Source organism: Pongo pygmaeus, chromosome 6, assembly GCF_028885625.2.
Source record: "Pongo pygmaeus isolate AG05252 chromosome 6, NHGRI_mPonPyg2-v2.0_pri, whole genome shotgun sequence".
NCBI classification, from domain to species: domain Eukaryota; kingdom Metazoa; phylum Chordata; class Mammalia; order Primates; family Hominidae; genus Pongo; species Pongo pygmaeus.
This window is the reverse complement of record NC_072379.2, coordinates 23,000,756-23,028,278: the sequence shown is the minus strand read 5'-3', so window position 1 is coordinate 23,028,278 and position 27,523 is coordinate 23,000,756. Positions and strand designations below refer to the sequence as shown.

The window sequence follows — 27,523 nt, the reverse complement described above, 5'->3', positions numbered from 1 at the left end:
GAGAAAGTAATAGCCAGGCAGTGGCTCCCGCCTTTAAATGAGGAGGACAACAAAGAACCAGAGGAGGTGGCTCACACCTGTGAAGGAGGAGGAGGAGGAAGCCAGGCTTGATGGCTCACGCCTGTAAAGTAGGAGAGGGAAGAGGAATAAACAGCCAGGCATGCTGGCTCCTGCCTTTAAATGAGGGGGAGGAGGAAGAGGGAAAAGAAAGCTGTCAGCGTGTACCACATCTTGGAAGGCAGCATCCCAGATCTGCGGAGTGTTAGCTTCAGGCTGGTACATTCACTGAGCCTTTCAGGGCTGCCCCATCTTCCTACCAGGCTGCTCATTTCTTCTTTTTTCTTTTCTTTTCTTTCTTTTCTTTTTTTTTTTTTTTTTTGGAAGCAGTGTCCCTCTGTGGCCCAGGCTGGAGTACAGTGGCGTGATCTTGGCTCACTGCAGCCTCTTCTTCCCGGGTTCAAGTGGTTCTCCTCTCTCAGCCTCCCGAGCAGCTGGGATTACGGGCGCATGCCACCACACCCAGCTGATTTTTTTGTATTTTTAGTAGAGACGGGGTTTAACCATATTGACCAGGCTGGTCTCGAACTCCTGACCTTGTGATCTGCCTGCCTCAGCCTCCCAAAGTACTAGGATTACAGGCATGACCCACCACTCCCGGCCTTAATTTTATTTTTTGTAGAGATTGGGATCTCACTACGTTTCCTAGGTTGGTCTCAAATTCCTTTCCTCAAGAGATCCTCCCACGTTGGCCCCCAAAGTGCTGAGATTACAGGTGTGAGCCACTATGCCTAGCCTTAGTTTTTGTATTTTGGTATTTAGTATTTTTGTATATTTAGTAGAGACAGGGTTTTGCCATGGTCTCAAACTCCTGGACTCAAGCAGTCTGCCCACCTTGGCCTCCCAAGGTGGAATCTCACTCTATTGCATCCAACAGGCATGGAAGAGGCTCCGCTGTGGCCTGCTCAAATTCCTGCTATGGAAAGCAAGAGAAGGTGCTCCTTGAAGAAACGGGGATCCCACCAATCTCAGGGGTTCTGTCCTGGCCTGCGGCCCTGGATCGTCCAGACTGTGCTGGGGTGGGGAACCGACCTTGCCCTTCTTGGCTGGGCCGGAGAGTGAGGGTCCCGCTTCCCCAAAGGCCTAGCCCGGGGTTCCAGCTGCAGGCCCCACTGGGCAGCACCAGGCCCATCCCGCTCCTCTAGGCCTGGCGCTCGCCCTCAGCAAAGATGGCGCGGATCGTCTCAGGTACCTGATGCGACCTGTCCGCGGCCTCCTCCTGCTCTGCTCTTAGCCCTGCAGATGGTGGCCAAGCAGTGGAGCGGAAAGTGTGACCTAGTGGACAGGTGTGGCCTGCACGGCATTTGGGCCGCTGTTGCTGTGCACTGGCACTGCAAGGGAGGATGCTGTACCCCCAGGAGAGCCTGTCGCGGGAGCCCAAGGAGCTGGGTGGCCTCTGGAGCTTCCCCGCCGATTTGGACAACCGACGCCAGGGCTTTAAGGAGCAGTGGTACCTGCGGCTGCTGCAGGAGGTGAGGACTCGGGGCAGGGCCAGGAGGCGCCCAGAAGCCCAGCAGTGGGATAGAGGAGCCCCAGCCCCCTGCAGGCTCCTTCCCCTGGGCATCCCGGAGCTGGGGGCCCAAAGGAGGTTAAAGGTCAATGGGCTTGGAGCGGGACTGGGGGACGCGGACCCGGAGAAACTGGGAAGACCGAGGCAGAGGAGGTGGGAAGAGGAGGAAGCGCTCCTGCCGAGCCCCCTCCTGAGGTGAAGGGTGAGCCCGGGCAGTTTCCTTTTTGATGTTTATTTTTAATTTTTAAATTTTTTGGAGACTGGGTTTGGCCCTGTCACCCAGGCTGGAGCTGAGTGGTGCAATCCATTGAGCTCAAGTGATTCTCCTGCCCCAGCCTTGCAAGTTAGCTGGGGTGACCACGCCTGGCTAATTAGAAAAAAAACTTGGACAGGCTAGGTGGCTCACTCCTGTAATCCCAGCACTTTGGGAGGCACAGGCGGGCGAATCACCTGAGGCCGGGAGTTCGAGACCAGCCTGGCCAACATGGTGAAACACTGCCTCTACTAAAATATAAAAATTAGCCAGGTGTGGTTGGTTCATTCCTGTAATCCCAGCTACTTGGGAGGCTGAGGCAGGAGAATCGCTTGAACCCGGGAGGCGGAGGTTGCAACGAGCCGAGATAACGCCACTGCACTCCAGCCTGGGTGACAGAGTGAGACTCCATTTCAAAAAAAAAAAAAACAAAAAGCTTTTTTTTTTTTAAGATACAGGGTCTCACTATGTTGCCCAGGCTGGTCTCAAATTCCTGGCCTCAAGCCATCCTCCCACATTGACCTCCCAAAGCGCTGATTACAGGCATGAGCCACCCAGACACTCATCTAGCCAGAGCGGCATGTACTGCACAGAGCCGGGCCTGGGGATTGGGAAGAGGGGACAGTTTAGACGTTCTGAGGTCAGCTCTGCTGAGGCAGGAAGGTCCCTTGGTTTTCAAGGTTCAGATAGAGGACAGGACATGACATCAGGCCAAGGACGCCACCTCTGTTCCCCTTCTGACTTGGATGTGGTCAGTAGAGAAATGGGACCAGGTGAGGTCTGGGCTGCGTTTGCCTATTCTACATTCTCTTTTTCTGACTTTGCGACATTCAGTACAGGAGGAAGAGGAGAGGGCTGTGTGCTAGCGTGCGCCCCACTCACAGTGTCCTAAGCAAAGCTCCCCCATCCCCCCAACCAGCCTTCCTCCCTGTGACAGGCAGTAGGTCATCTGTCTCAGGAGATATTGGGCCCCATCCACTCCCGAGGAGGAACTCCTGGCCCCACTGGCCCAGGTGCACAAACCGCCCTGGCAGTTGACTTGTTGCAGCAAGTTATCTGTACGTTCCGCCAAGGGTTCCTGCTATATGTCAGGACTTGCGCTAGGCCTGGGTGGCACAGCTGTGCAGCACACTGACCCCAGATCTTTTTGGGGACCTAGGAACTGAGCCTGGCCCCTCTCTCCGCAGTCGGGCCCCACCCTGGACGTGCTGGTTCCCTCCAGCTTCAACGACATTGGCCAGGACTGGCGCCTGCGACATTTTGTTAGCTATGTGTTGTACGAATGGGAGGTGACCCTGCCGGAGCAATGGACCCAGGACCTGCGCACAAGAGTGGTGCTGAGGATTGGCAGTGCCCACTCCTATGACATCGTGGTCAGTGCAGCCAGGAGCAGGCAGGGTGGGTGGGTGAGAATGGCCGCCGACCAGCATGGGACCCCTAGCAACCACCCACAGCCTGTCTTCTGGGGTGGGATGGTGGGGGTGCCTGCTCTGCCCTGCCCTGGGGGCTATGTCCTGTGTAGGGGGATAGGTGGCCTGATCTACCCCATCGGGGTGCCATTCTTCCCATCTGCCTGGCAGGCCCCTGAGCCCCATGCTGCAGGTTATGTGAGGGAGTGCCCGATAGCAGGGCCTCTCATGCCCTGACCTGCCACCCCTTACCCATATCTCCTGTGTCTGCAGTGGGTGAATGGTGTCAACACGCTAGAGCATGAGGGGCTGACATCAGCAGCATGGTCCAGGTGGGGCCCCTGCCCTCCTGCCTCCACATCACTAATCACCATCAATAATATGCTCAACCCCAAGGGGGAGGGGACCTTGCCACCAGGGACCATCTGCTACATGACCGACACCTCCAAGTGGGTACCATCCTGTCTCCACCGCACGCACCCACCTTCCCATCCCACCCTGTGGTCTTCCTGCTAGGGACAGGGTGGTCTTCGCAGAGTGGAGGCCCTGGATCTGGGGAGGCTGGGGAGGCCTGTGAGCTGAAGTCAAAGGACCCAGGGCAAGGGCCCAGTGAACCACAGTCCTCCCACCCTGGGTATCCCAAGGGTTGCTTTGTCCAGAACACAGACTGACATCTTCAAGTACGCGGGACTGCAGCGGTCTGTGCTTCTGTACACGACACCCACCACCTACATCGACGACATCACTGTCACCACCGGCGTGGAGCAGGACAGTGGTGAGGGCTTCTGGTAGGATCTTCCCTCCGCGGGACCCAGAGTGGCTCTATTTGTTCCCTGTTTGGAAGGCTCTCCCAGGAAAAAGGTGCTCCCAGCATCTCTAAACCCTTACAGGTTCCCATCCACCTACAAAGCTAAAATCCAGCCTGTCTGAGCGGACACAGGCTCCTGAAATCACCCATGTGGTTGACCTTGCTTGGAGAAGAGGAGTTTGGCCTAACGTCACACAGCTCAGGGTGGCTGTCCTGTCCCTTCCCCATGGTGCTGGTCTCACTCCAGCTCCCCTTGCTACACATCGTGCTCAAGGAACAGGCAGCTTCGGGGGAACAGGCACAGTGGCTTATGCCTGTCCTCTCAGCTCTTTGCAAGGAGGCCCTGGTAGAAGGATCACTTGAGGCTAGGAGTTCAAGACCAGCCTGGGCAACATAGCGAGACCATCACCACAAAAAAATTAAAAAATTAGTCAGGCATGGTGATGTGTGCCGGTAGTCCCAGCTGCTGAGGCAGGAGAATCACTTGAGCCTGGGAGGTCAAGGGTGCAATGAGCTATGACTATGCCACTGCACTCCGGCCTGGGCAACAGAGGGAGACCCTGTGTTTTTTTTTTTTTTTTTTTTGAGATGTAGTCTTACTCTGTTGACCAGGCTGGAGTGCAGTGGTACAATCTCGGCTCACTGCAACCTCCGCCTACTGGCTTCAAAGGATTCTCCTGCGCCAGCCTCCTGAGTAGCTGGGATTACAGGCACCTGCCACCATGCCCAGTTAATTTTTGTATTTTTTTTAGTGGAGACGGTTTCACCGTGTTAGCCTGGCTGGACTTGAACTCCTGACCTGAGATGATGCACACACCTCAGCATCCCAGAGTGTAAGGATTTTTAAAGTTTTTTTTCTTTTTTTAAATATATCTTTTTCTTTTTCTGAGATGAGGCCTTGCACTGTTGCCCATGCTGGAGTACAGTGGCGAGATTATTGACAGCTGTTTTGGGGCTGCAGTTCTGAGTTTAAAAGGGTTTAGGCTGGGTGCGGTGGTTAATGTCTGTCTTGGGAGGCCAAGGTGGACAAATCGCTTAAGCTCAAAAGTTCGAGACCCTCCTGGGCAACATAGTGAGACCCTGTCTCAAATAAATAAATAAATAAGAATTTAAACAAGAATCACACAGCAAAGGCGATGCAGCATAGAGCAATTTATTGCAAAGAAAAAAATATTTTGGAAGTTAAGTGCAGAATAGCCCGGACACAGTGGCTCATCCCTCTAATCTCAGCACTTTTGGAGGCCGAGACAGGTGGATCACTTGAACTTAGGAGTTCAAATCAGCCTGGCCAACATTAGCTTGGTGTGGTGGCGTGTGCCTGTAATACCAGCTACTCGGGTGGTTGAGATGGGAGAGTTGCTTGAACTTGTGAGGTGGAGGTTGCAGTGAGCTGAGATTGCAACACAGCACTCCAGCCTGGGTGACAGAGCGAGACCCCTTCTCAAAAAAATTAGTAAAGTGCAAAATACACAGTTCACCCTGAGAGAGAGAATTCAGGGCAGGCTGCTCATAGCAATGAGACAGCGCTGATTATTACTGGGGAAACTCCTTTTCTGGGAGTCTTCCATGGTGAATTCCTAAGGAGCTGGGTAGAGGTGTAAGCACGTTTTGGGCTGTCCTTTGGTTGCATATGCACAGTAGCTGTACATGCTTGTTCACATGTCACATGTCTCAGCGCTGTGATTGGCATGTCTCAAGGACGTGTTCGCTTCCTTGACTACCTACCCTGCCTTAAGATGTATCTTACTGCAGCCCCGAACTCCTGGCTCAAGCAATCCTCCCATTTCAGCCTTCCAAGTAGCTGGGGCTGCTGGGGCTACAGGCACACACCACCACACTAGGCTAATTTTTTGTATTTTTAGGGAAGAAGTGGTTTCCCTATGTTAACCAGGCTAGTCTTGAACTCCTGGGCTCAAGCGATCCTTCCACCTCAGCTTCCCCAAATGTTGGGGTTACAGGTGTGACCACTCTGCCTGGTCAAAAAAATCTTTTTTTAAATTGAAAAAAAGCACCAGACACGGTGGCTTATGCCTGTAATTCCAGCCCTTTGGGAGGCCGAGTCGAGTGGATCACATGAGGAGTAGGTGCAATTTCTACAATTTTTGGTTTGGTGGAAGTCAAATCCAAGTATGACTACAGCTGATGGCAAGGGGACCAGGCCTTTTGCGATGGTGAGTGATAGCATCCCCAAAAGTTAAAAATACCAAATGCGTGACAGTGCTCCCGTGTCTGGTTAATATGGTGATAGTCACTAGTCCATCGAGATGTCTTATTTAAGGGGAACGTATAGGCAGTCTTAGTTTTATGACCCTGAGCTAAGAACCAGATGCCAGGTATAGTTTCAGTATAGTCACCCCCAAGTATTACGGGCCCGGAGCGAGGAGGGTAACATGTCCAAGTGGGATGATGATTTCTCGGAGGTTGGTAGACTAAAAGACCAAAATTTTGTAGGAGATAACCATGTTGGGAGGGTGGTTTTGACTGAAATGTGCTATGTCTAATGAACCAATGAATGTACTATGTAATATTAAGAATTTTGAGTACTAGGTGATATCCATATGGAACTAGTTCTCTAAGTGTAGTATTATATACGATAGTTAAGAAATTGCTAATAATTGCTTATATGCTTGTGGAGCAAGCCTGTAATGTCATACAATCTGTGAATGTACTGTGTACAATCAAGCATTGATAGTACTATATATTATTCATGGGGACTAGCAGTAATGCACGAAGTACATAAAAGTATTAATGTATTAGTGCTGATGGTCAGTACTTACATAGTAGTTAAAATGCGTGCCAAAAAGAATACAGAATAGTTTAATTAGAATCTCAGCTTTGGGTGTTGATGATGAAGTGGGAATGCTTTTTCTCTGAGTTGCCCTAGGGAAAGGACTCTCCATTTCTGCTTTACAAGACTGGCATATTGGATTATACTACAAGGGCAGTTTCATTTAAGTAGTTTATTCTTGATTAGGGCAGTGAGTGGTAAGAGAACAAGAATAATAGAGAAATACATCATAGATGCTATCTGTCCGATGGTAATAAAAGGATGTTCAACTGGCTGTCCTCTGATTCATGTGAGTGTGAATACGTCGGTGACTAAGATTCAGAACAGATATTGACTTAATGGGCAGAATATTATGCTTTGTTGTTTGGATTTGTGGAGTGCAGGTATAACTGCTAGAATGAGAATGGATAATAGAAGGGCCAGTACACCTCCTGGTTTATTGGGGATGGATCATAAGATTGTATATACAAATAAAAAGTATCACTGTGGTTTTATGTGGGGCAGGGTATTTGGGGGTTGACTAAGTTGTAATTATCTGGGTCGCTCAGGAGGTCAGGCAGAAACAGTACTAGAATTATTAAAATGAGCAGAAAAATTAAACCTAGAATATGTTTGGTTGTGTAGTAAGGGTGGAAGGTGATTTTGTCAGAATGTGATGAAATTCCTGAAGGGTTATTAGGCCCTGTTTTGTGTAGGAATAAAAGGTGGAGAATTGTCAGGGCTATTATGGTGAAAGGTAAAATGAAGTGGAAGGTGAAGAATCGTGTAAGAGTGGCTTTGTCAACTGGAAATCCACCTCGGATTCATTGAACAAGATCAGTTCCAATGTATGGGATGGCTGATAGTAGGTTTGTGATTACTGTAGCGCCTCAGAATGGTATCTGGCCTCATGGAAGCACATAGCGTATAAATGCTGTTGCTGTGGTTATGAGTAGGAGGATAATGCCAGTGTTTCAGGTTTCTAAATATACGAATGACCCATAATATAAGCCTCGGCTGACGTGTAGGAAGAGGCAGATGAAGAATGTTGAAGAGCCATTAGTGTGAAAATAGCGGACTCTTCAGCCATAGTCCACATCTCGGTTAATATGGGCAATAGAAGAGAAAGCAATTGGGGTATCTGGTGTGTAGTGTATGGCCAGAAACAGGTACCAAGAAGTGAGCCGAAGTTTCATCATATAGAGATATTAGATGGTGTGGGGAGATCAATGAATGAGTAATTAATGATTTTTAGTAGTGGGTTTGTTTTACATATAATGGTCATTAGTGTTCTTGAAGTACAATGATGGTTTTTCGTATCATTAGTCATGGCTATAACCCATGTGGGAATAATGACATATGCTTTATTCTTACTAAGTGTTCTTTTGTTATGGGATTTGTAGGGTTTTTTTCTAAACCTTCTCCTATTTATGGGGGTTTAGGGTTAATTCTTAGTGGTGCTGTAGGTTGTGTTATTGTGTTGAATTATGGTGGGGCTTTTATGGGACTAATAGTCTTTTTTGTTTATTTGGGGAGGATGATGGTTGTTTTTGGTTATACTGTGGTGTTGGCAATTGAGGAATACCCTGAGGCATGAGGATCAAGTATTGAGGTTTTAGAAACTTTATTATTGGGGCTACTAATAGAGTTGTTGTTACTTTGATGAATAGTGAGTATGATGGAGTGGTCATCATAGTTAATTTTATTAGTGTGGGAAATTGAATAATTTTTGAGGGGGAGGTGCCAGGGTTAATACATTAGGATTCTGTGGGTGCGGGTGCCTTATATAATTATGGGTATTGATTGTTGGTAGTTGCTGGTTGAACATTGTTATTATTTATGTTGCAGTTGAATTACTCTGGGTAACAGATTAGATAATTAAGAGTAAAGTTAAAAAGGATGGAATAACAAAAGAAAAAATAAAATTTACTGAGGCCTTTTTGAGTAGTTATGGTAATGGAGGCTGTGAGTTGGGTCTGTGAAATTGTCTTTGGTATGGACTTTTCTAGTCAAATTAGGTCTAGCAGAAGTGATGCCAGTTTTGGCTTGTAGATAGGTTTGAGTGAGGGGTTGTACAGTGAATTGTGATTGAGTAGAATCCTAATATATTGGAGAAGTTGAATGTTTGTAATGGATATGTTATCTTAAGATTATTAGTTATAAAACTAACTTCCGTTGCCAGTAAGAGTCCTTGGATGGTTATACCTTGGGCTGTGAGTTTTAGGTGAGGTGATATTGTTGTTTGGGGGGATGAAGTAGGGATAATGCTATTGGTGAAAAGAAACCCAGCGAAGATACTGCCGAATATAAGGCATTTAATTGAGTTTATTAGGGAAGAGTTATTTTTGTCAATGCTGATTAGGGTTGGGAAGTGGGATTGTCCTATTAGAGCAAAGAAAATAATTTGGATATTATAGACACTTGCTAGGGAAGTGGCAATAAGAGTAGTAGAGAGGGCTCAGGCGTTGGTATAGGAATGTGTTTGTGGTTTTGATAATGAGATCTTTAGAGTAAAAGCCTGTGAGGAAAGGCATAGCCGTAAGTGGTAGGCTGCCAATAATAAGAGAGGAGGAAGTAAGGGGTAAAGTCTTAAACAGTCCTCCTATTTTTCGGATATCTTGTTCATCGTTGAGGTTATGGATGACGGATCCTGAACATATAAATAATATAGCTTTAAAAAAGGTGTGGGTGCAGATGTGTAGGAATGCTAGGTGTGATTGATTCATGGCAATTGTGACTATTACAAGGCCTAGTTGACTTGAGGTGGAGAATGCTACGATTTTGTTGATCACATTTTGTGTTAGAGCACAAATTGCTGTAAATAAGGTGGTAGTATCCCCTAAACACATTGTAAGAGTTTGGATTAACATATTATTTTCTATTAAGGGGTGGAAGTGGATAAGCAGGAAAATTCCTGCTACAACTATAGTACTAGAGTGGAATAGGGCTGAGACTGGGGTTGGACCTTCCATGGCGGAAGGAAGTCAGGGGTGGAGGCCAAATTGAGCTGACTTTCCTGCTGCTGCTAAGAGAAGGCCAATTAATGGAAGAAGATCAGGGGTAGGATTTAGGATAAATGCTCGCTGAGGTTCTTATGTATTGTAAGATGAGAGGAATCATTCTACAGCTAAAATGAAGCCAATATCACCAATGCGGTTATACAGAATCGCTTGGAGGGCTGCTGCATTAGCATCTGCTCGGCCGTGTCATCAGCCAGTTAGTAAAACAGACATAATTCCTACGCCTTCTCATCCAATAAAAAGTTGAAAAAGGTTGTTGGCGGTAACTAGAATTAATATTGTGGTGAGAAAAATAAGTAAATGAAAAATTGATTGTTAGGATCTGATTTTATGTATCGAGAATTCTATAACAGATCAGGTGACAAATAGTGCTACTGGGATAAATTTTATGGAGAAGTAGTCTAGTTTGAAGCTTAGTGAGAGTTTAAGGGTTTGGATTGTTATTCAGTGTCAGTTTGAGATGATAGCTTCTTGGTCTATATCCACAAACATTGTGGGAATGAGGCTAATGGTGAAGGTGCATGCGATAGATATTTTTACGTAATATGGATACGAGTTCTTGTGAGGGTTGCTTAAGGTGGTAGTAATTGATAAGGTTAAGGAGATTATATTGTAGTAATGGAAAAATACGTGATTATTACTTTTATTTGGGGTTGCACCAGTATTTTTGGTTCCTAAGACCAATGGATAGCTCTTATCCTCTGAAACTTGAGAAAGCCATGTTGTTAGGCACACGGGAATGAGTTATCAGTTCTTGCATACTTTCTCAGTAAATAAAAAGTTGCAGACTTGTATTATTAGACCCACAATCTAATGCTTTGATTAAACTATATTTACAGGGTATAAAACCTATAGTAATCTTAGGGTTTAGGGATAATAGGAGAATAGGTGCAAGGTGTGTGTGTATTAGTATATTTTCTTGTGTAGAGAAAGATTTAATGCTATTAATGTAATATGTAAGTGTTCCTTGTTGTATTGTGATAAGTATGTATAGGGAATAAAGGGCTGTGATTAATTTTAAGTCCTATAAGCATAATGGTGATGTTTGATCAGGAGAATGAAGCCACCATTACAAAGAGTTCTCCCATTAGATTAATGGTGGGGGGTAAGGCAAGGTTAGTAAGATTTGCTGTAAGTCATCAAAAGGCTATTAGTGGGAGTAGTGTTTGAAGCCCTCTAGAGGGTAATATGATTTGGCTATGGATTTGCTCATAGTTTGAATGTGCTAGGCAGAGTAGTAAGGATGAAGGAAGTCCATGGGCAATTATGAGGGTAATTGCACCGGTAAAGCTTCAGGGGGTTTGAATGAGGATAGACATAATAACAAGTGCTATATGGCTTACGGAAGAATATGCAATAAGTGATTTTAGATCAGTTTGTTGTAGACAAATAGAGCTTATCATAACTATCCCTCATAAGGATAACATGAGGAAGGGGTAGGCTGTATATTCTGTCAGGATGCTGAGGATAAGGGTAAGCCATATTATGCCATAGCTGCCTGGTTTTAGGAGAACTGCTGTAGGTACTATTGAGCCAGCAATAGGGGCTTCTACGTGGGCTTTAGGAAGTCATAGGTGAAGTTCATATAGGGGTATTTTTACTATAAAACCCATAACACATAGTAATCATATAAGGTTATTTGATCAGGAAATTAGTAGTTCTTGGGTGTTAAATATTATTATCATGTTCAGCGAACCTAAGGTATTTTGAGGATAAATAAGTATAATAAGTAGGGGGAAGAGATCCCACTAGTGTATAAAATAAGAAATATGAGCTTCCATTGAGGTGTTCTGGTTGGTTACCCCAGGGGGTGATAATAATTAAGGTAGGGATGAGTGTAGCTTCAAAGGGAATATAAAATGTAATAAGTTCTGTGGCTGTGAATGCCATAACTAAAGAAAATTGTAGGGTAATCAATATGGAAATATAAAGCTTTTTCCATGGGGGTGACTCATTGTACAGGTAGTACTGGCTTGCTATAATTATAAGAGGTAGTAGTCAGGCTGTTAAGATTAGGAGAGGTGATGTCAGTGGATCAGAAGAGAAACTTAATGAAAAGTTGAATAGATTGTCATTGAATTGATTAAAAAATAATAGGGCAATGAAGCTAATGATTAGGCTGTGAATAGTCATATTGATTTAGATTATTGAGTTTTTAGAGAATCATGTTATTGGTAGCAGTATAATTGTTGGAATAATAATTTTTAGCATCGAAGTAAATTTAGGTTGTATACATAGTCTAGGCCATAGGTGTTGGAGATTGAAACTGGTGAGGCAAGGCCCACTGCGGCTTCGCAGGCAGCAAATACTAGGAGGATAATGGGTATTATGAATGCCAGGGTGAAATATATATTTAAAGGTATAAGGGTATTTATGATGAATAATGATAATATTCCTTCTAGGCATAGTAGGGATGCTATCAGGTGGGATCGATAGATTAATATCCCCAGAAGTGATATGGTATATGCTAATATGATATTGATATAAATAGAGGGCATTTGGTAAATATGTTGTATCATAATTTAATGAGTCGAAATCATTTATTTTGGCTTAAATGATCTACCAATTCAGTTCAATCTAATCCTTTTTGAGTTCATTCATAAGTTAACCCTAGGACTGAAATGATAACTAGCATAAGGGCTGTGCTGTTTATTAGTGTCAGATTGCTTGTTTGAAGGGCTTATGGCAAGGGTAGTAAGTAGTAGGGCGATTTCTGAGTTAAATAGGGGGAATGTGATGGCTACTAGAAAAAATTTTATGGAGAAGGGAATGCGGGCGGAGGATAACAGGTCAAATCCGCATTCATAGGGGCTGGATTTTTTTATATAAATATTAAGTTGTGGGAGCCAAAATATAACTATTAGTGATAGGCCTAATAGGGTGTTGATTACGAAGGCTAGTATTAGGTTAATTACTCATTTTTGGATGTTGTCTAAACTAAACAATTGGAAGTCAGTGGTACTGTTTATACTGAAAGAGTAAGATCCTCATCAGTAAATAGAAATATACAAGAATAGTCATACTACATTCTACAAAGTGTCAATATCAGGTGGCGTTTTCAAAGGCAAAGTGATGGCTAGATGTAAAGTGATATTTTAATTGGCAGGGGAGACATATAGTGAGGAATGTTGATCCAATAATGACATGAAGTCCTTAAAAACCTGTAGCTATAAAGAATGTTGAGCCATAAATTCCATCGGAAATAGCAAAGGGAGCCTCAGAGTATTCTGAGACTTGTAGGAGGGTGAAGTAAATACCTAAGGTAGTTGTGATAAGTAGTGCTTGAATTATTTGTTTTCGATTATCTTCTCTTAGGCTGTGATGGGCTCAAGTAATTGAAACCCCTGATGCAAGTAATACAGATGTGTTCAGGAGGGGTACTTCCAGAGGGTCGAGGGAGAAATGCCTGTTAGGGGTCAGTGTCCTCCTAGGTCTGGAGTTGGGACTAGACTAGAATGGTAGAATGCCCAGAAGAATCCAGCAAAGAAAAATACTTCTGAGATAATAAATAGGACTATTCCATATCAGAGTCCTTTTTGGACAATTGTTGTATGGTGGCCTTGAAATGTACTTTCTCGGATAATATCATGCCACCATTGATATATAGTCAGTGTATTGGTTAGTAGGCCTAAGGTTAAAAGAGTAACAGAGTTAAAGTGAAATCATATAGCTAAGCTGGATGTTACTAGGAGAGCTGAGAGAGCCCCTGTTAACGGCCAAGAGCTGGGTTTGATGAAATGATAAGTGTGTGTTTGGTGGGTCATTATGTGTTGTCATATAAATAAAGGCTTACTAATAGTGTAAAAGCATAAGCTTGGATAAGGGCCACAGTGAATTCGAGAGTGGTCAATAGAATTAGAATAATAAGGGTGATTAAAGCTGTGGGGAGGTTAATAGTTGGTAATACTAGTGTGGCTCCTCCAATTAAGTGTATGAGTAAGTGACCAGCTGTAATGTTGGCTGTTAAACGTACAGCTAGTGCCATTGGTTGAATAAGTAGACTAGCAGTTTGGATGATTACTAGTATAGGGGTAAGTGGTATGGGTGTGCCTTGTGGTAGGAAGTGAGCTAAGGAGTTTGTGGTTTTAAAGTGGAAACCTGTGATTACTGTGCCTGCTCATAAGGTGATTGCTATACTGAGATTTATTGATAGTTGGGTAGTTGGTGTAAATTAGTGGGGTAGAAGCCCAAGGAGATTGGTTAAGGCAATAAAGAGAATTAGGGATATTAGTATAAGGGATCAGGTTGATCCTTTAATAGTATGTGTGATTATTATTTGTTTTAGAACAAGTTGAACTAGTCATTGTTGAATAGAAATCAATCGGTTATTGATTAGATAGTTGGAGGTTGGAAGCAGTTTGGTGGGAAAGATGATGATGAGTGCTGCTGCAGGTAAACCGAGGATTGTCGGGGCAGTAAATGAGGTGAACTGATTTTCGTTCATTTTAGTTCTCAAGGGTTGTTAACGTTTTTGTGTTTTAATTATTTTTGGTGTAGGGGGTGTGTGGTAAATGAACTTTGATAGTTTTAGTTGAATAATGGAGAATAAAGTTATGATTGTTGATATAATAGTAATTGGTCATGTGGAAGTATCTAGTTGAGGCATTCACTGTAGAGAGGTGTGATTTCTCTCAGCCTTTAACTGAAAAGGTTAACACTGGGGTAGCTTTTTTTTTTTTTTTGAGACGGAGTCTCGCTCTGTCGCCCAGGCTGGATGGAGTACAGAGGCGCAATCTCGGCTCACTGCAAGCTCCGCCTCACAGATTCACGCCATACTCCTGCTTCAGCCTCCCGAGTAGCTGGGACTACAGGTGCCCGTCACCACGCCCGGCTAATTTTTTTTTTTGTATTTTTATTAGAGACGGGGTTTCACTGTGTTATCCAGGATGGTCTCGATCTCTTGACCTCGTGATCTGCCAGCCTCGGCCTCCCAAAGTGAGCCAGGCTAGATATTGAGAATTTCTCAAACCCGTTCTTAAGATGTCTCTTCCCTAGATTTGTGTTCCCTTTATTGAGTTATGTGGATTTGCCCATGTTTCTGCTGAAGAGCCTGTAATTAGTTGGTACACCTGCTGTTTCTCTGTGGTCCTGCAGTCTCTCTGCCGCTGTAACAATCATTTACCTTTTGTCTCATAGACACTAACCTGTCATTCAAAGCATAGCACCATTTCTTTCAGCATTCTGTGTCACAGTAGACAGAAACCAGTCTTTGGAAAGACCCCTCAAAGCCAGAAGTATGGACACATGTGCCACTATTTTTTTTTCACTTTTGAGAGAAAAGCCAGGAGTTGAGAGTTTACACTTAAAGGCATTATTTTGTTTTGGGTAGGAGGTATGGCTGTGGTGGGTAAATGTAACAAATGTTCTTTTGTCTTCTATGTGGCTTTTGGCATCATTCTCATCTGTGGCATTGCAGTCTTTTAACTTGTTTTTAGAGCTCTTACAAAGGCATTTTGGTCAATATATTTTTGTTAAGTTTACTTGTCTATTAAGGAATTTGGGCTTGTGGTATTATGCCATTTTATTGTGCTTGGTATAATTTTATATTTTGTATTTGTAAAGTATACTCACCTGAGTCTAATAAGTGGTATAATTTATTTTTATTTTTTTTAGCTGTATCCTCTCATTTTACTCCAGACCTTTTGCCTGGGCAGAGCATAAAACATTTATCCCAAAAGTGATAATGAGAAGATATGAAAGCTATGGCATTGAAAATTTAAACTTAAAAGACTAGAAAAGTGTGGGTTAGTGTAAGGGACAGAAAAAAAGTTATAATGGACTTAACCAATGTTAATCTTTCAATGTGATGAATGTGGCAAAGCTTTTAACTGGTGCTCAATCTTTATTCAACATAAGAGAAATAATACAGGAGAGAAACCATACAAATGTGAGGAATGTGGCAAAGCCTTTAACTGGTTCTCAAACTTTATTTGAAATAAGAGAATTCATACTGTAGAGAAACCCTACAAATGTGAAGAATGTGTCAAAGTCTTTAACCAGTGCTCACACCTCATTGGACATAAGAGAATTCATACTGGAGAGCAACCTTACAAATATGAAGAATGTGCCAAAGGCTTCAACCAGGGCTCACATCTCACTGGACGCAAGATAACTCATACTGGAAGGAAACCCTACACATGTGAAGAAAGTGGCAAAACTTTTAACTGGTTCTCATACTTTTCTCAACATAAGAGGATTCGTACTGGAGAGAAACTGTACAACTGTGAAGAATGTGAAAAAGCTTTTATGCATGGCTGAATCCTTACCAAAAATCAGAAAATTCATACTAGAGAGAAATGCTACAAATGTGAAGAATGTGACAGAACCTTTAACCAGAGCTCACATCTTATTGGACACAAGAGAATTCATACTGGAGAGCCACCCTACAAATGTGAAAAATGTGGCAAAGCCTTTAACTGGTTCTCAAACCTTACTAAGTATAAGAGAATTCATACTGGAGAGAAACCCTAGAAATGTAAAGAATGTGGTAAGTCTTTGATCAATGCTCAATCCTTACTGAATATAAGATAATTCATATGATAGAGAACCCCTACCATTGTAAGGCATGTAGCAAAGGTTTTAATTTGTGCTCACTTTTATTGTAAGTAAATTCATTCTGGAGAGAAACCCTATACATGTGAAGATATGGCAAAGTCCAGCCCTCAGGCCTTATAATACATAAAAGTATTTATACTGGAAAAAAATCACTACAGGTGTGGAGAATGTGGCCAGGCGTTTAACCAGTTCTAAACCTTTATTGTACATAAGGGAATTCATATTGGACAAAAATCTTGTAAATGTAAAAAAATGTAACAAAGCCTTTAACCAGCCCTCAAACCTTAATGAACCTAAGAGAATTTATTTTTAAAAACAATTTTTTTTAAAGATGGAATCTCACTTTTTCACCCAGGCGGGAGTGCAGTGGCACTATCTCAGCTCACTGCAACCTCTGCCTTCCCGGTTCAATTGATTCTCCTGCCTCAGTCACCTGAGTAGCTGGGATTACAGTTACATACCACCACACTGGCTGATTTTTGTATTTTTGGTAGAGATGGGGTTTCAACATATTGGACAGGCTGGTTTCGAACTCCTGACCTCAGGTGATCCACCTGCCTCAGCCTCCCAAAGCCTAGGAGAATTTGTATTAGAGAGACCCTGCAAGGGTTAAAAATGTGACAGAACCTTTAAGCACATCTCAGGCCTTACACAACATCCGATCATTCTTTCTAGAGAGAAACCCGACAAAAGCGAAGAATGTGGTAAAGCTTTTAACTAGTCTTGAACCCTTATTATACATAAGAGAATTAATATGAAGTGAAACTCTACAATAAGGAATATGGCAATGTCTTTAAAAAGTCCTTAAACCTGAATAAATGTAAGATAATTGATATTGGAGAGAACCCCAGCAATTGTAGAAAAAACATGTGGCAAAGCCTTTAACTGGTTCTCCATCCTTATTAATTAAACAATTTTATACTGGAGAGAAACTCCACATACATAAAAAATGTGATGGAGCATTTAACCACATGTCAGTCATTTCTAAGAAACAAACCATACTGGTGAGAAACTCTAGAAATGTGTTCAGTGTGGCAAGGCCTTTAAATGGTAGTCACACGTTTATGGTAGGTAAGATAATTTATACTGAAGAAAACTACAACTATGAAGAATGTGACAAAACTTTTAGCAAATTCTCACACCTTGTTGCACCAGAAAGGATTTATGTTAGAGAAAAATTGTACAAATGCAAGAATGTGAAAAGCCATTAATATCCACTCACATCTTAATATCAGAAAGTTCATACTTAATAAAAGCATTAAAGGCCTGGTGTGGTGGCTCACACCTACAATTCCAGCACCTTGGGAGGCTAAGGTGGGTGGATCACAAGGTTATGAGTTCAAGACCAGCCTGGCCAACATGGTGAAACCCCATCTCTACTAAAAGTACAAAAATTAGCTGGGTGTGTTGGTGTGTGCCTGTAGTCCCAGCTACTCGGGAGGCTAAGGCAGGAGAATTGCTTGAATCTGGGAGGCAGAGGTTGCCGTGAGCTGAGATCAAGCCACTACACCCGCAGCCTGGGTAACAGGAAGACTCCATCCATTATAAATGTGATTACATTATAAATGTGATTGCTATAAAAAGACCTTTCAGAAAATACAGGTCTTTAAAGTAAAGACTATTTATTCTAAAGACAAACATTACAAACAAAAAGAGGATTGTAGTACCTTTACTTGCATTTCAGATTTTATTGTACACATTTTATATTAAAAGAAAACCCTGAAGCAGATGCTCAAACTTTGTTGAACATCAGAGACTTTATATTGGAAAGTCTAAAAATGTAATGAATGTGAAAAAACATTTGTTCAAAAAACTATGGCTTAGAAAACACTGGTTTATACTAAATATTTTTGCAGATCCAGTAAATGGGGAAAATATATTTAATCAAAAATTAAGTCTGTATAAACATTTGAGGATTCACAGTAGAAAGAATGAAGGCACTGAAACTTCAGACATTACACTAAATCAGTGTTGAGTGTAGAAAAGGTCCAAAGGTAACACTATATACATTTTAAAGTAGATTTTTTTAGAGATTTATAATTACATTCGAGGTATGCTGCTTTTTCTGTGAAAAACATTAGATTTTCTGAAAAGCAAATAATAATGTATCTGAAGTCTCAGATTACTTCATTTTGATTCTTTCTTCCCATCGTGAAAGTATTTGCACAATTGTTGCATCAGAGATATGAGAGAGTTTTTTATTAGGTGTCTATTATTCATGAACTTTTCTATGGAAGAGTAAGGACATTAAGTTGTAAGATGCATAATGAAAATGTAAATGGAGAGGCTCTTTGTTGTTGACTTAACATTGTTTTAGTGATGTATAAGGCAGGTGTTCAGAGTAATATTCTGAATTCTAGTGAGAGTAAAACATTTGAATATTAGTAGTAAATTATTTTATCAATTGTACCTTTATGTAAATAAAATTCAATAAACTTTGAAAAATTTAAAGACTGTGTGAACATAATTTTTTCATTAAACAAAGTTGTTTTTAATATGTTAAAACTATAGTGCTTTGAATGAAGTGTTAATTTGCCATCTTAAGGTTCTAAGTAAAAGATGGTAACAATATACTATTTGTTAATGTAGGGGAATGACATCTCTAGTAATATCTTTTTTGCCAGTGTTTTTTGTTTGTTTGTTTGTTTTGAGATGGAGTCTTGCTCTGTTGCCCAGGCTGGAGTGCAGTGGTGCGATCTAGACTCACTGCAACCTTCACCTCCTGGGTCCAAGTGTTTCTCCTGCCACAGCCTCCCAAGTAGCTGGACTACAGGCACATTCCACCACGCCTGGCTAATTTTGTATTTGTAGTAGAGACAGGGTTTCATCATGTTGGCCAGGCTGGGCTCCAACTCCTGATCTCAGGTGATTCACCCGCCTCAGCTTCCCACAGTGCTGGGATTACAGGTGTGCGCCACCACGCCTGTCCTGCCAGTGGATTTTAACTGCAAATAAGTTGAAGAATTTTTTTTTTCCCATAGGTCAAATATGTATTCAGGCAGAAGTCTTCTGCAGTGGCAGAGCCCTCATGGAGAACCTGTGCTAGGGCAATGCAGAAGGGAAATGTGGGGTTGGAGCTCTCATGCAGAGTCCCCACTGAAGCTGCCAACTGGAATTGTGAGAAGGCCACTATACTCCAGACCCCAAAATGCCAGATTCACTATGAGCTTGCACTGTGCACCTGGAAAAGCCGCAGGCATTCAATTCCAATCCATGAAGGAGCTGCTTAAGGCCATGAGGGCCCACCCTTTGCATCAGCATGGTCCACATGTGAGACATGGAGTCAAATGAGATCATCTTAGACCTTTAAGATTTAATGACTGACCCGTTGGAACTCAAACTTGCATAGTGCCTGTATCTCCTTGGTTTGGGCCAGTTTCTCCCATTTGAAATAGGAGAATTTATCTAATGCCTGTACCCCTATTGTATCTTGGGAGTAACTAACTTGCTTTTGATTTACAGGCCCATAGGTAGCAGGGACTTGCCTTGTCTCAGATGGATGTAGACTTTTGGGTTAATGCTAAAATGAGTTAAGACATTGGGGGACTGTTGGGAAAGTATGTTTACTTTTGAAATATAAAAAGAGCATTAGATTTTGAAGGGACCAGGAGCAGAATGATACCCATGGTGTTCTCATGATAGTGAGTGAGTTCTCATGAGATCGGATGGTTTTATAAGTGGTAATTTTTCCTCCTTTCCCTCTCTCTTGCCACCTGGTGAAGAAGCTACCTGCTTCTCCTTCACCCTCTCCCATTATTTTAAGGTTCCTGAGGCCTCCCCAGCCATGTGTAACTGTGAGGCAATTAAACTTCCTTTCGTCATAAATTATCCAGGCTTGGGTAGTATCTTTATAGCAGTGTAAAAAGAGACTAATGCACAAATATAAGATAGGGCTATCTGTGTCCTAGATGCTTCATAATCAGCCATAATTATTCCTGTTTGAGTTTCTTTGTAACTCTCAGCCACAGATGGAAAATATTCATGGTGAAAATGTAACATTGATTGTGCATGTGCAGAGGACATCTGTTCCCAGGCTGCAGAACGGCGTCTCTGAATTTAAATAAAAATTCTGCTTTTCAAATTTTCTGATTATCTTGTTTTGTGTCTTTTTATGTCTATCCAAATGATGTGTCCATTACAGCCCTTCCCCTTTTTTCTGTGATATGGCTACAGTTTTCTCACTGTTCTCTCTGTACCATGTCATTTCACATAGTACTTTGTAGGTTCTGATGAGAAGTTTGGAATTTTTTAATATGGTGAAAAACTATGTTAAACTTGGGAGTTTGAGCTTATTTATAGCTTCTTGATGTAACTTCCAGATCAGTTAATTGAGGTAAGAGGCATACACTGTCTACAGGTGAGAAGATTAAATCAGGAAGCACTGTTTGTCTTAGTAAAAATTTTTTATTAGATTCTAAGACAAAGTGTAGCATATACAAAATTAGTTAGAAAATATATCTTAGAAATTAAACTTATCAGAGAGTTAATATTAAGGGATAATTAAATGTAATTTTTATGATATATTTATAGCACAACTTATGTTTTCATGCAGAATCATGTATTTTTTAGTGTGAATGTTAAATGTTGCAAATAAAATGAGCTGTGGATTTAAAATTTGGAATAATATTTCTTTTTTCATATTAATCTTACAATCTTGAGAGATTTTTCCATTATTTTATGATTATTTTTGAGTGGGTGAGGGTCACAGTCTACAGTTTTCACTCTTAGTCACCTAAGTGTAGCCAACATTTTGGTCATTTTTCTGGGAAAATGTTGGAGATTATGGCAGCTTTTGAGTTAAAACATTTACTCAGTTGTTTTTCATGTAAAGACGTTTATTATGTTCACAGAGTGACCAATCATGTGACAGAGGGCAGCACATGATTTTTAGTGTCTTCCGTTACATTGCCATCAGCACCAGAAACTAAAGGTGCCCAAGCTGAAAGTAAAAGCCCAAAAGCACATTGGCTCGTCCCGTGCTCTGCTGGACCCACAATATGCAGTTTCTGTTGCTATTGCTGACAAATTAAATAACCAACAGCACAAAAAAAAAAACTGAGAAAAATGCATTGATACATTTTTTAGTTCTTTATAGAACTTTATGGTTTCTAAATATTGTAAGTTAAAACAATTTCAACATGCCGATATCTATAAGTTCTATCTAGATGATGGTACTAATATTGCAATCACTGATAATTTTGAGCAACAATTACCCCGTTTGGTTTACTGCAAAGCAATTATTTCTCTTCTAAATGTAAGTAGTGAATAGGGTTTCTATGATCATAAGTATACAAGGTCTTTTACGATGATCACTAAGATTAAAATAAAATTCACACCTATTTAGTAACATAAATTTTAATTATTTTCTAACAAGTGAAGAAGCAATAGAAATAAGTTGTTAAAATGAGATCAAAGAAACTACACGTGGTCATTAAATAACATTTAAAACCACATTGTAAGCGACTGATTAGTAATTCTAATTTGTTTCATTTTAGTCACTGAGAAAACAATATTCTTTAATCATTCCATATGAAAAAGTATTCTTTTATTAGTGTTTTCAAAACTTTCAGAAACTTCAGACCACTCAATGAATAAGGTTTAGATCACAAATTTTAAATAAAATAATAGGCTTATTCTAGCTTTTTTTTTTCAGATGGAGTTTTGCTCTTTTGCTCAGGCTGGAGTGCAATGGCGTGATACCGGCTCACTGCAACCTCTGCCTCCCAGGTTCAAGTGATTCTCCTGCCTCAGCCTCCTGAGTAGCTGGGATTACAGTCACTGCTACCACACCTGACTAATTTTTATGTTTTTAGTAGAGATGGAGTTTCAATATGTTGGCCAACCTGGTCTCAAACTCCTGACCTCAAGTAATCCACGTGCCTGGCCTCCCAAAGTCCTAGGATTATAGGTTTGAGCCACTGCACCCAGCCTCATTGTAGCTCTTAGTGTAAAAGCTATTTTTCAAAAGTACCATTAGTGACTCTTTTAAGTAATGAGAGGAATAACATGGTTAGAAAGCATTTACCAACCAAAGTATTTATGTTAGGCTTTGTTATGAGTACTTTGAATGCAAAATGAAGTTCTCCATACTATCTAAGGGTCAAAAAAGTTGTTTTTAAATTCTGCTTCATTTCTACTAAATTAGAAAATTCAAACCAAAAATGTTAAATAAAAAATGGAAAAAAAAAACATTGAGTGAGAAGAGGCTGGCCATAATGGTTAATATTAAAGCTCAGTATCTGGTGGTCCCTGATTGCATCCTGGTTCTGACACTTATGGGCTGTGTGACCTGGAGATAGTTTCTTGACATCTCTGTGCTTGACTCTTCATCTTTACAGTAAGGATAACACTGCCTAAATCCTAGGTTTTTGGTAAAATTAAAGCAATTAATACAAATAAAGGTGTCAGAAGAGTGCCCAGCATATAGTGAGTGTACAGAAAATTTATTAGCTCTGGTGATTTGTATAGTTTTTTTAGATCAGAACCAATGTTAAGCCTGGGAACAACAAGGTGTCCACACCAAGGGGTTTAATCCATGTTCATTTTAATTGGTCAGTTTGGGAATATAGTGGTTGATGGATATTTTTAATATTATCCTTGGCAAATTCTCATATATTCTCATACAGCATGAATATAAGTACTAAAGAAAGATCCCTCATCTTGTACTGCTCTTTACCACTCTAGAAATGCCAGATGATAAGCACTTAAATGCTGAGTGTTGTTCAGTTTTAAAATTAGGCAAAGAGGCAAATTGTTTTCTGATCTACTTGCTTAATAAATTGTTTTTTGCCAACTAATTTTTTATGTTCACTTGATAAATTTAAAGGTAGTTTAAAATCTATATTTAAATAACTTTTCTCTATAAGTGAAGGAAATCATTTATCTTGAGAGAATTTTACTTTAAACAGTTGCTTTAGAGTCTGTCTTTGAAAGTAGTATATTTTCAAATAAGACCAGGTGTGGTGGCTCATGCCTGTAATCTCAGCACTTCGTGAGGCCAAGGTGGGCGGATCACCTGAGGTCAGGAGTTTGAGACCAGCCTGACCAACATTGAGAAACCCCATCTCTACTAAAAATACAGAATTAGCCAGGCGTGGTGGGGCATGCCTGTAATCCCAGCTACTTGGGAGGCTGAGGCAGGAGAATCACTTGAACCTGGGAGGTGGAGGATGCAGTGAGCCGAGATCACACCACTGCACTCCAGCCTGGGCAACAAGAGCAAAACTCCGTCTCAAAAAAAAAAGAAAAAGAAAGAAAGCATTGTATTATTCTTAACAGTGATAATTAATATTTTATTGAGTGATAAGCCATGTGTAATTAAAACTACATGTATACTGTTCCTGAAATTATAAGATATGAAGAAACATCTATTTCTCTGGTCCTATTTTTTAAAGTTAGTTTAAAAAAACGTATTACTGGGATATTTGATTGACACATTAAAATTGTATACATTTATGTGGTACAGTGTAATGTTTTGATATATGTATAAAATATGGACTAATTAAGTCAAGGTAACATATCTATCACCTCACCTATCATTTTTTGTGGTGAGACATTAAAACTTATTGTTATTTTGAAATATACCTACATTATCATGGATTATAATCGCCCTACTGTGCAATAGATCTGAAAACCTCTTTATCCTGTCTGTAGAACTTTGCATTCTTTTATCAACAACAGCCTCTGGTAACCAATTTATCTACATTCTACTTTGTTATTTCAACTTTATTAGATTCTACATATAAGTGAAATCATGCAGTATTTTTCTTTGTGTGTCTGGCTAATTGTACTTAGCAAAATATCCTCTAAATTTATCCATATTTTTTCAATTGACAGTATTTCCCCCTTTTAAGGCTACATAATATTCCATTGTGTATACTATTATTCTAAATGTATATACCATATTTAGAACAAAATTGTAATTTATATATTCATCTATTGGTTGGAAAACTCGTGTAATGGAAAAATATTTGAAAGCATGTATTAACATAATTCAGCATATAAATATCTCGTTAATAATAGAAAATTTGTACTGAGCATTAACCATAATACTATACATGTGTTAATAAATTTTGTTCTCACAGTGATATGGTCTGGCTGTGTCCACACCCAAATCTCATTATGAATTGTAGTTCACATAATTTCTATGTGTCATAGGAGACACCTGGTGGGAGGTAATTGAATCCTGCAGTGAGTTACCCTCATTCTGTTCTCTTGATAGTGTGTAAGTTCGCATGAGATCTGATGGTTTTATAAGGGGCTTTTCTCCCTTTTGCTCAGCACGTTTTCTCTTCCAGCCACCATATAAAAAAGGACGTGTTTGTTTCCCCTTTCATTATGATTGTAAATCTCCTGAGGCCTCCCTGGTCATGCTGAACTGTGAGTCAAGTTAACCTCTTTCCTTTATAATTTACCTAGTCTTGGGTATGCCCTCATAGCAGTGTAAGAATGGAGTAATACACTCAGTAACTTAATAACAAAGGTATTGTTATTATCCTCAATTTGCAAAGAAAGAAACAGAGCCACAGAAATAACCTGCTCACGGTAGCAGAGCTAGCATTAAAACACAAGGAATTTTGACTCCAGAGATAATACTGTTGAATACAATAAAAACACTTTCAAACAGAAAAGAAGTTATCTTTGCTGGGCGTGGTGGCTCATGCCTGTAATCCCAGCACTTTGGGAGGCCAAGGCGGGCCGGTCACGAGGTCAGGAGATCGAGACCATCCTGGCTAACATGGTGAAACCCCGTCTCTACTAAACAAAATACAAAATAATTAGCCAGGCATGGTGGCGGGCACCTGTAGTCCCAGCTACTTGGGAGGCTGAGGCAGGACAATGGCATGAACCCAGAAGGCGGAGCTTGCAGTGAGCTGAGATGGGCCACTGCACGCCAGCCTGGGCGACAGAGCGAGACTCCATCTCACAAAAAAAAAAAAAAAAAAAAAAAAAAATTATCTTTAACATCCATTCTTAAAAATTTAACAAAAATTAAAAATGGACACATTTGTATTGTTATATATGTATGTATGTGAATGTATAATATAAATGAGAAATACTTCATATAAGCCAGAAAAAGATAAATCATTATTTTAATGAATAAAATTGAAAAGCAGTGAAATTAATTATTGCTTGCAGATAATATCTTCGTTTACTTAACAAAAGCAACTGAGGCTATTTTAGAAATCTATTCAGGTGGGTAGGCAAAATTCTCAGATGACCCTTAGGTTCCCACTTCAGTGCACACCTGCTGTGTAATCCTTTTCTCTTAGTGTGAGAAAATGTGTGACTGTGGCGGGACATTATTCATGTAATTAGGTTACTAATCTATTGGTTTCCTGTTTATCATAAGAGAGATTATCTTGATTAGACTAAACTTAATCAGAGGTGCTTTTAAGAGAAAGAGCACATCACAGAAAAACATTCCTGCTTCCCTGAAATTAGTCAAACTTCCAGGTAAGCCAGATTGTAAGCTGCTTATGGTGGCCACATGACAAAGGACATATTTTTATATTGTCTCCATTTCTGTCTTCAACATGTTGCTTTCAGTAGGGAGAATAGGAGGATGTCCTGGCAGAGAAAAAAGAAGGGTACTCATTTATGCAAGAAATAATCACCACTCATCTGGGAAAGCTTAAGAAAAACAGAGACCAGAACATGATCACATGAATGGGAAACAAAGGCAACTTGGTTGAAAGGGCTCCCTGGCATTATGAAGCAATGTCTACACAGCCGAAGTAAATGGTCAGCCTTTGGGATACCAATAGTCTACCAACAAGGCTGTATTCATTCTCATTCTGATTAAATTAGCATTTCTGCACCATTCTGATAACTCCATTTTACATAATTCATGACAAAAATGCCATGTAGACAAGTGAGTACCCTCCTAGAATTGAACTTATCATGAAAAAGCATACCCAGTTCTTTAATTTCAACATTGGAAAATGTTGAGAAAACAATGAATTTATTAATAATAATCTGATGGTATAGTTTTAGAGAATTCTACTATTCTGTAATACAATATTGAACTTTGAACACCTTAACATGAATATTTCTTGAATGCATAAATTTTTATGTAGATAGTTTCTCTTTCAGATTAACGCAATAATATTCACAATCAGAGAAAACATTTGAAATAAAAGTCATCAGAACCACATCTTTCAATGGCTTGGCATAATTGCCATGCTCTTTGAAATGGTCAAGAAGCAAAGACAAGATTTTGGCTTTGTCAATTATTAAGTCCTTGAGCTTTTGAAATCTAATATCCTGGCTAAAAAATTAGGAGGGACTATTTTTTAGGTGGCTGCCTAGAGTGTCCGATGCAATATGAGAAGAATTTTAATAGGCAAGAAAATGCATACTATATACACATATTACTCTTCTCTGATTTGCCTTAACATTGAGAGACTGGAAATTGCAAATGTAGTCCCTCAATTTAGGGTAAATTAACAAAAGACTCATGTTTCAGCTGAGCAAGTTATTGTATGAAACTTATAGGTAATAGATGTCATTAGCTGCAAAAAACAAAATAGTGTGACTAGATTCAGTGATTGTCTAGCCAGGCAAATGATAGACCAATTAGATTAATATCCTAAAGGTGCATGTAAAAAGCATTTATGTGCAATGTCGTGACCCTCCCCCGAACACCTGGCTCCTTACAGAGATACCAGTTTTTCCTGAATGACTCAGGGTGAATAGTGGGAACTGAGAATGCTCAGTGTTCAGAGTTGATTACTGGGAACAGAGTTAACACATTTCTTCTATATTATAAAGAGATTTTATGAATATTACTCTGCCTCAGAATGGGTTTTTATAAAAGATTGTTCATGTATAACACTCTATTTGGATTCATGGAAATTTTCAATATTCCATTTAAGTCAGAGACACTGAAATGTCAACCAAATTTCATAAAACATGTTTGAATGAGATCAAACCTTTCTTAGCTAAGAGTTTTATTTCATCAGTAAATTTAGAGGAAAATAAGAAATGTGTGTACTCTGGGCCAAATCAGTGTTTGCCACGTGGGAACAATTCAGACAAGCGCTCTTCATCATCATTCTTTTTTTTTTTTTTGAGAAGGAGTCTCACTCTGTCACCAGGCTGGAATGCAGTGGCACGATCTTGGCTCACTGCAGCCTCCACCT

General features: G+C 40.7%; 1 protein-coding gene and 1 pseudogene across 3 annotated transcripts in view; one reads left to right on the top strand and one right to left on the bottom strand.

The window, feature by feature from the left end:
* LOC129040255 (beta-glucuronidase-like) overlaps positions 1-20,993 on the top strand; it is a 31,115-nt gene extending 10,122 nt beyond the window's left edge. Inside the window, exons 3-7 of one of the 3 annotated variants that reach the window (XM_063668341.1) lie at positions 1,292-1,529; positions 3,008-3,193; positions 3,503-3,678; positions 3,874-4,017; positions 19,361-20,993. In XM_063668341.1, the coding sequence (XP_063524411.1) occupies positions 1,401-1,529; positions 3,008-3,193; positions 3,503-3,678; positions 3,874-4,017; positions 19,361-19,670 (945 nt within the window). In that variant the 5' untranslated portion in view covers positions 1,292-1,400 and the 3' untranslated portion in view covers positions 19,671-20,993. Of the gene's footprint in view, positions 1-905; positions 1,530-3,007; positions 3,194-3,502; positions 3,679-3,873; positions 4,018-19,360 lie in introns of all 3 variants that reach the window. The other 2 variants (XM_063668340.1, XM_063668339.1) reach the window with 2 other exon arrangements.
* Positions 13,588-14,481, bottom strand: LOC129040253 (ATP synthase subunit a-like; annotated as a pseudogene).
* Positions 20,994-27,523: the final 6,530 nt, after the last annotated feature.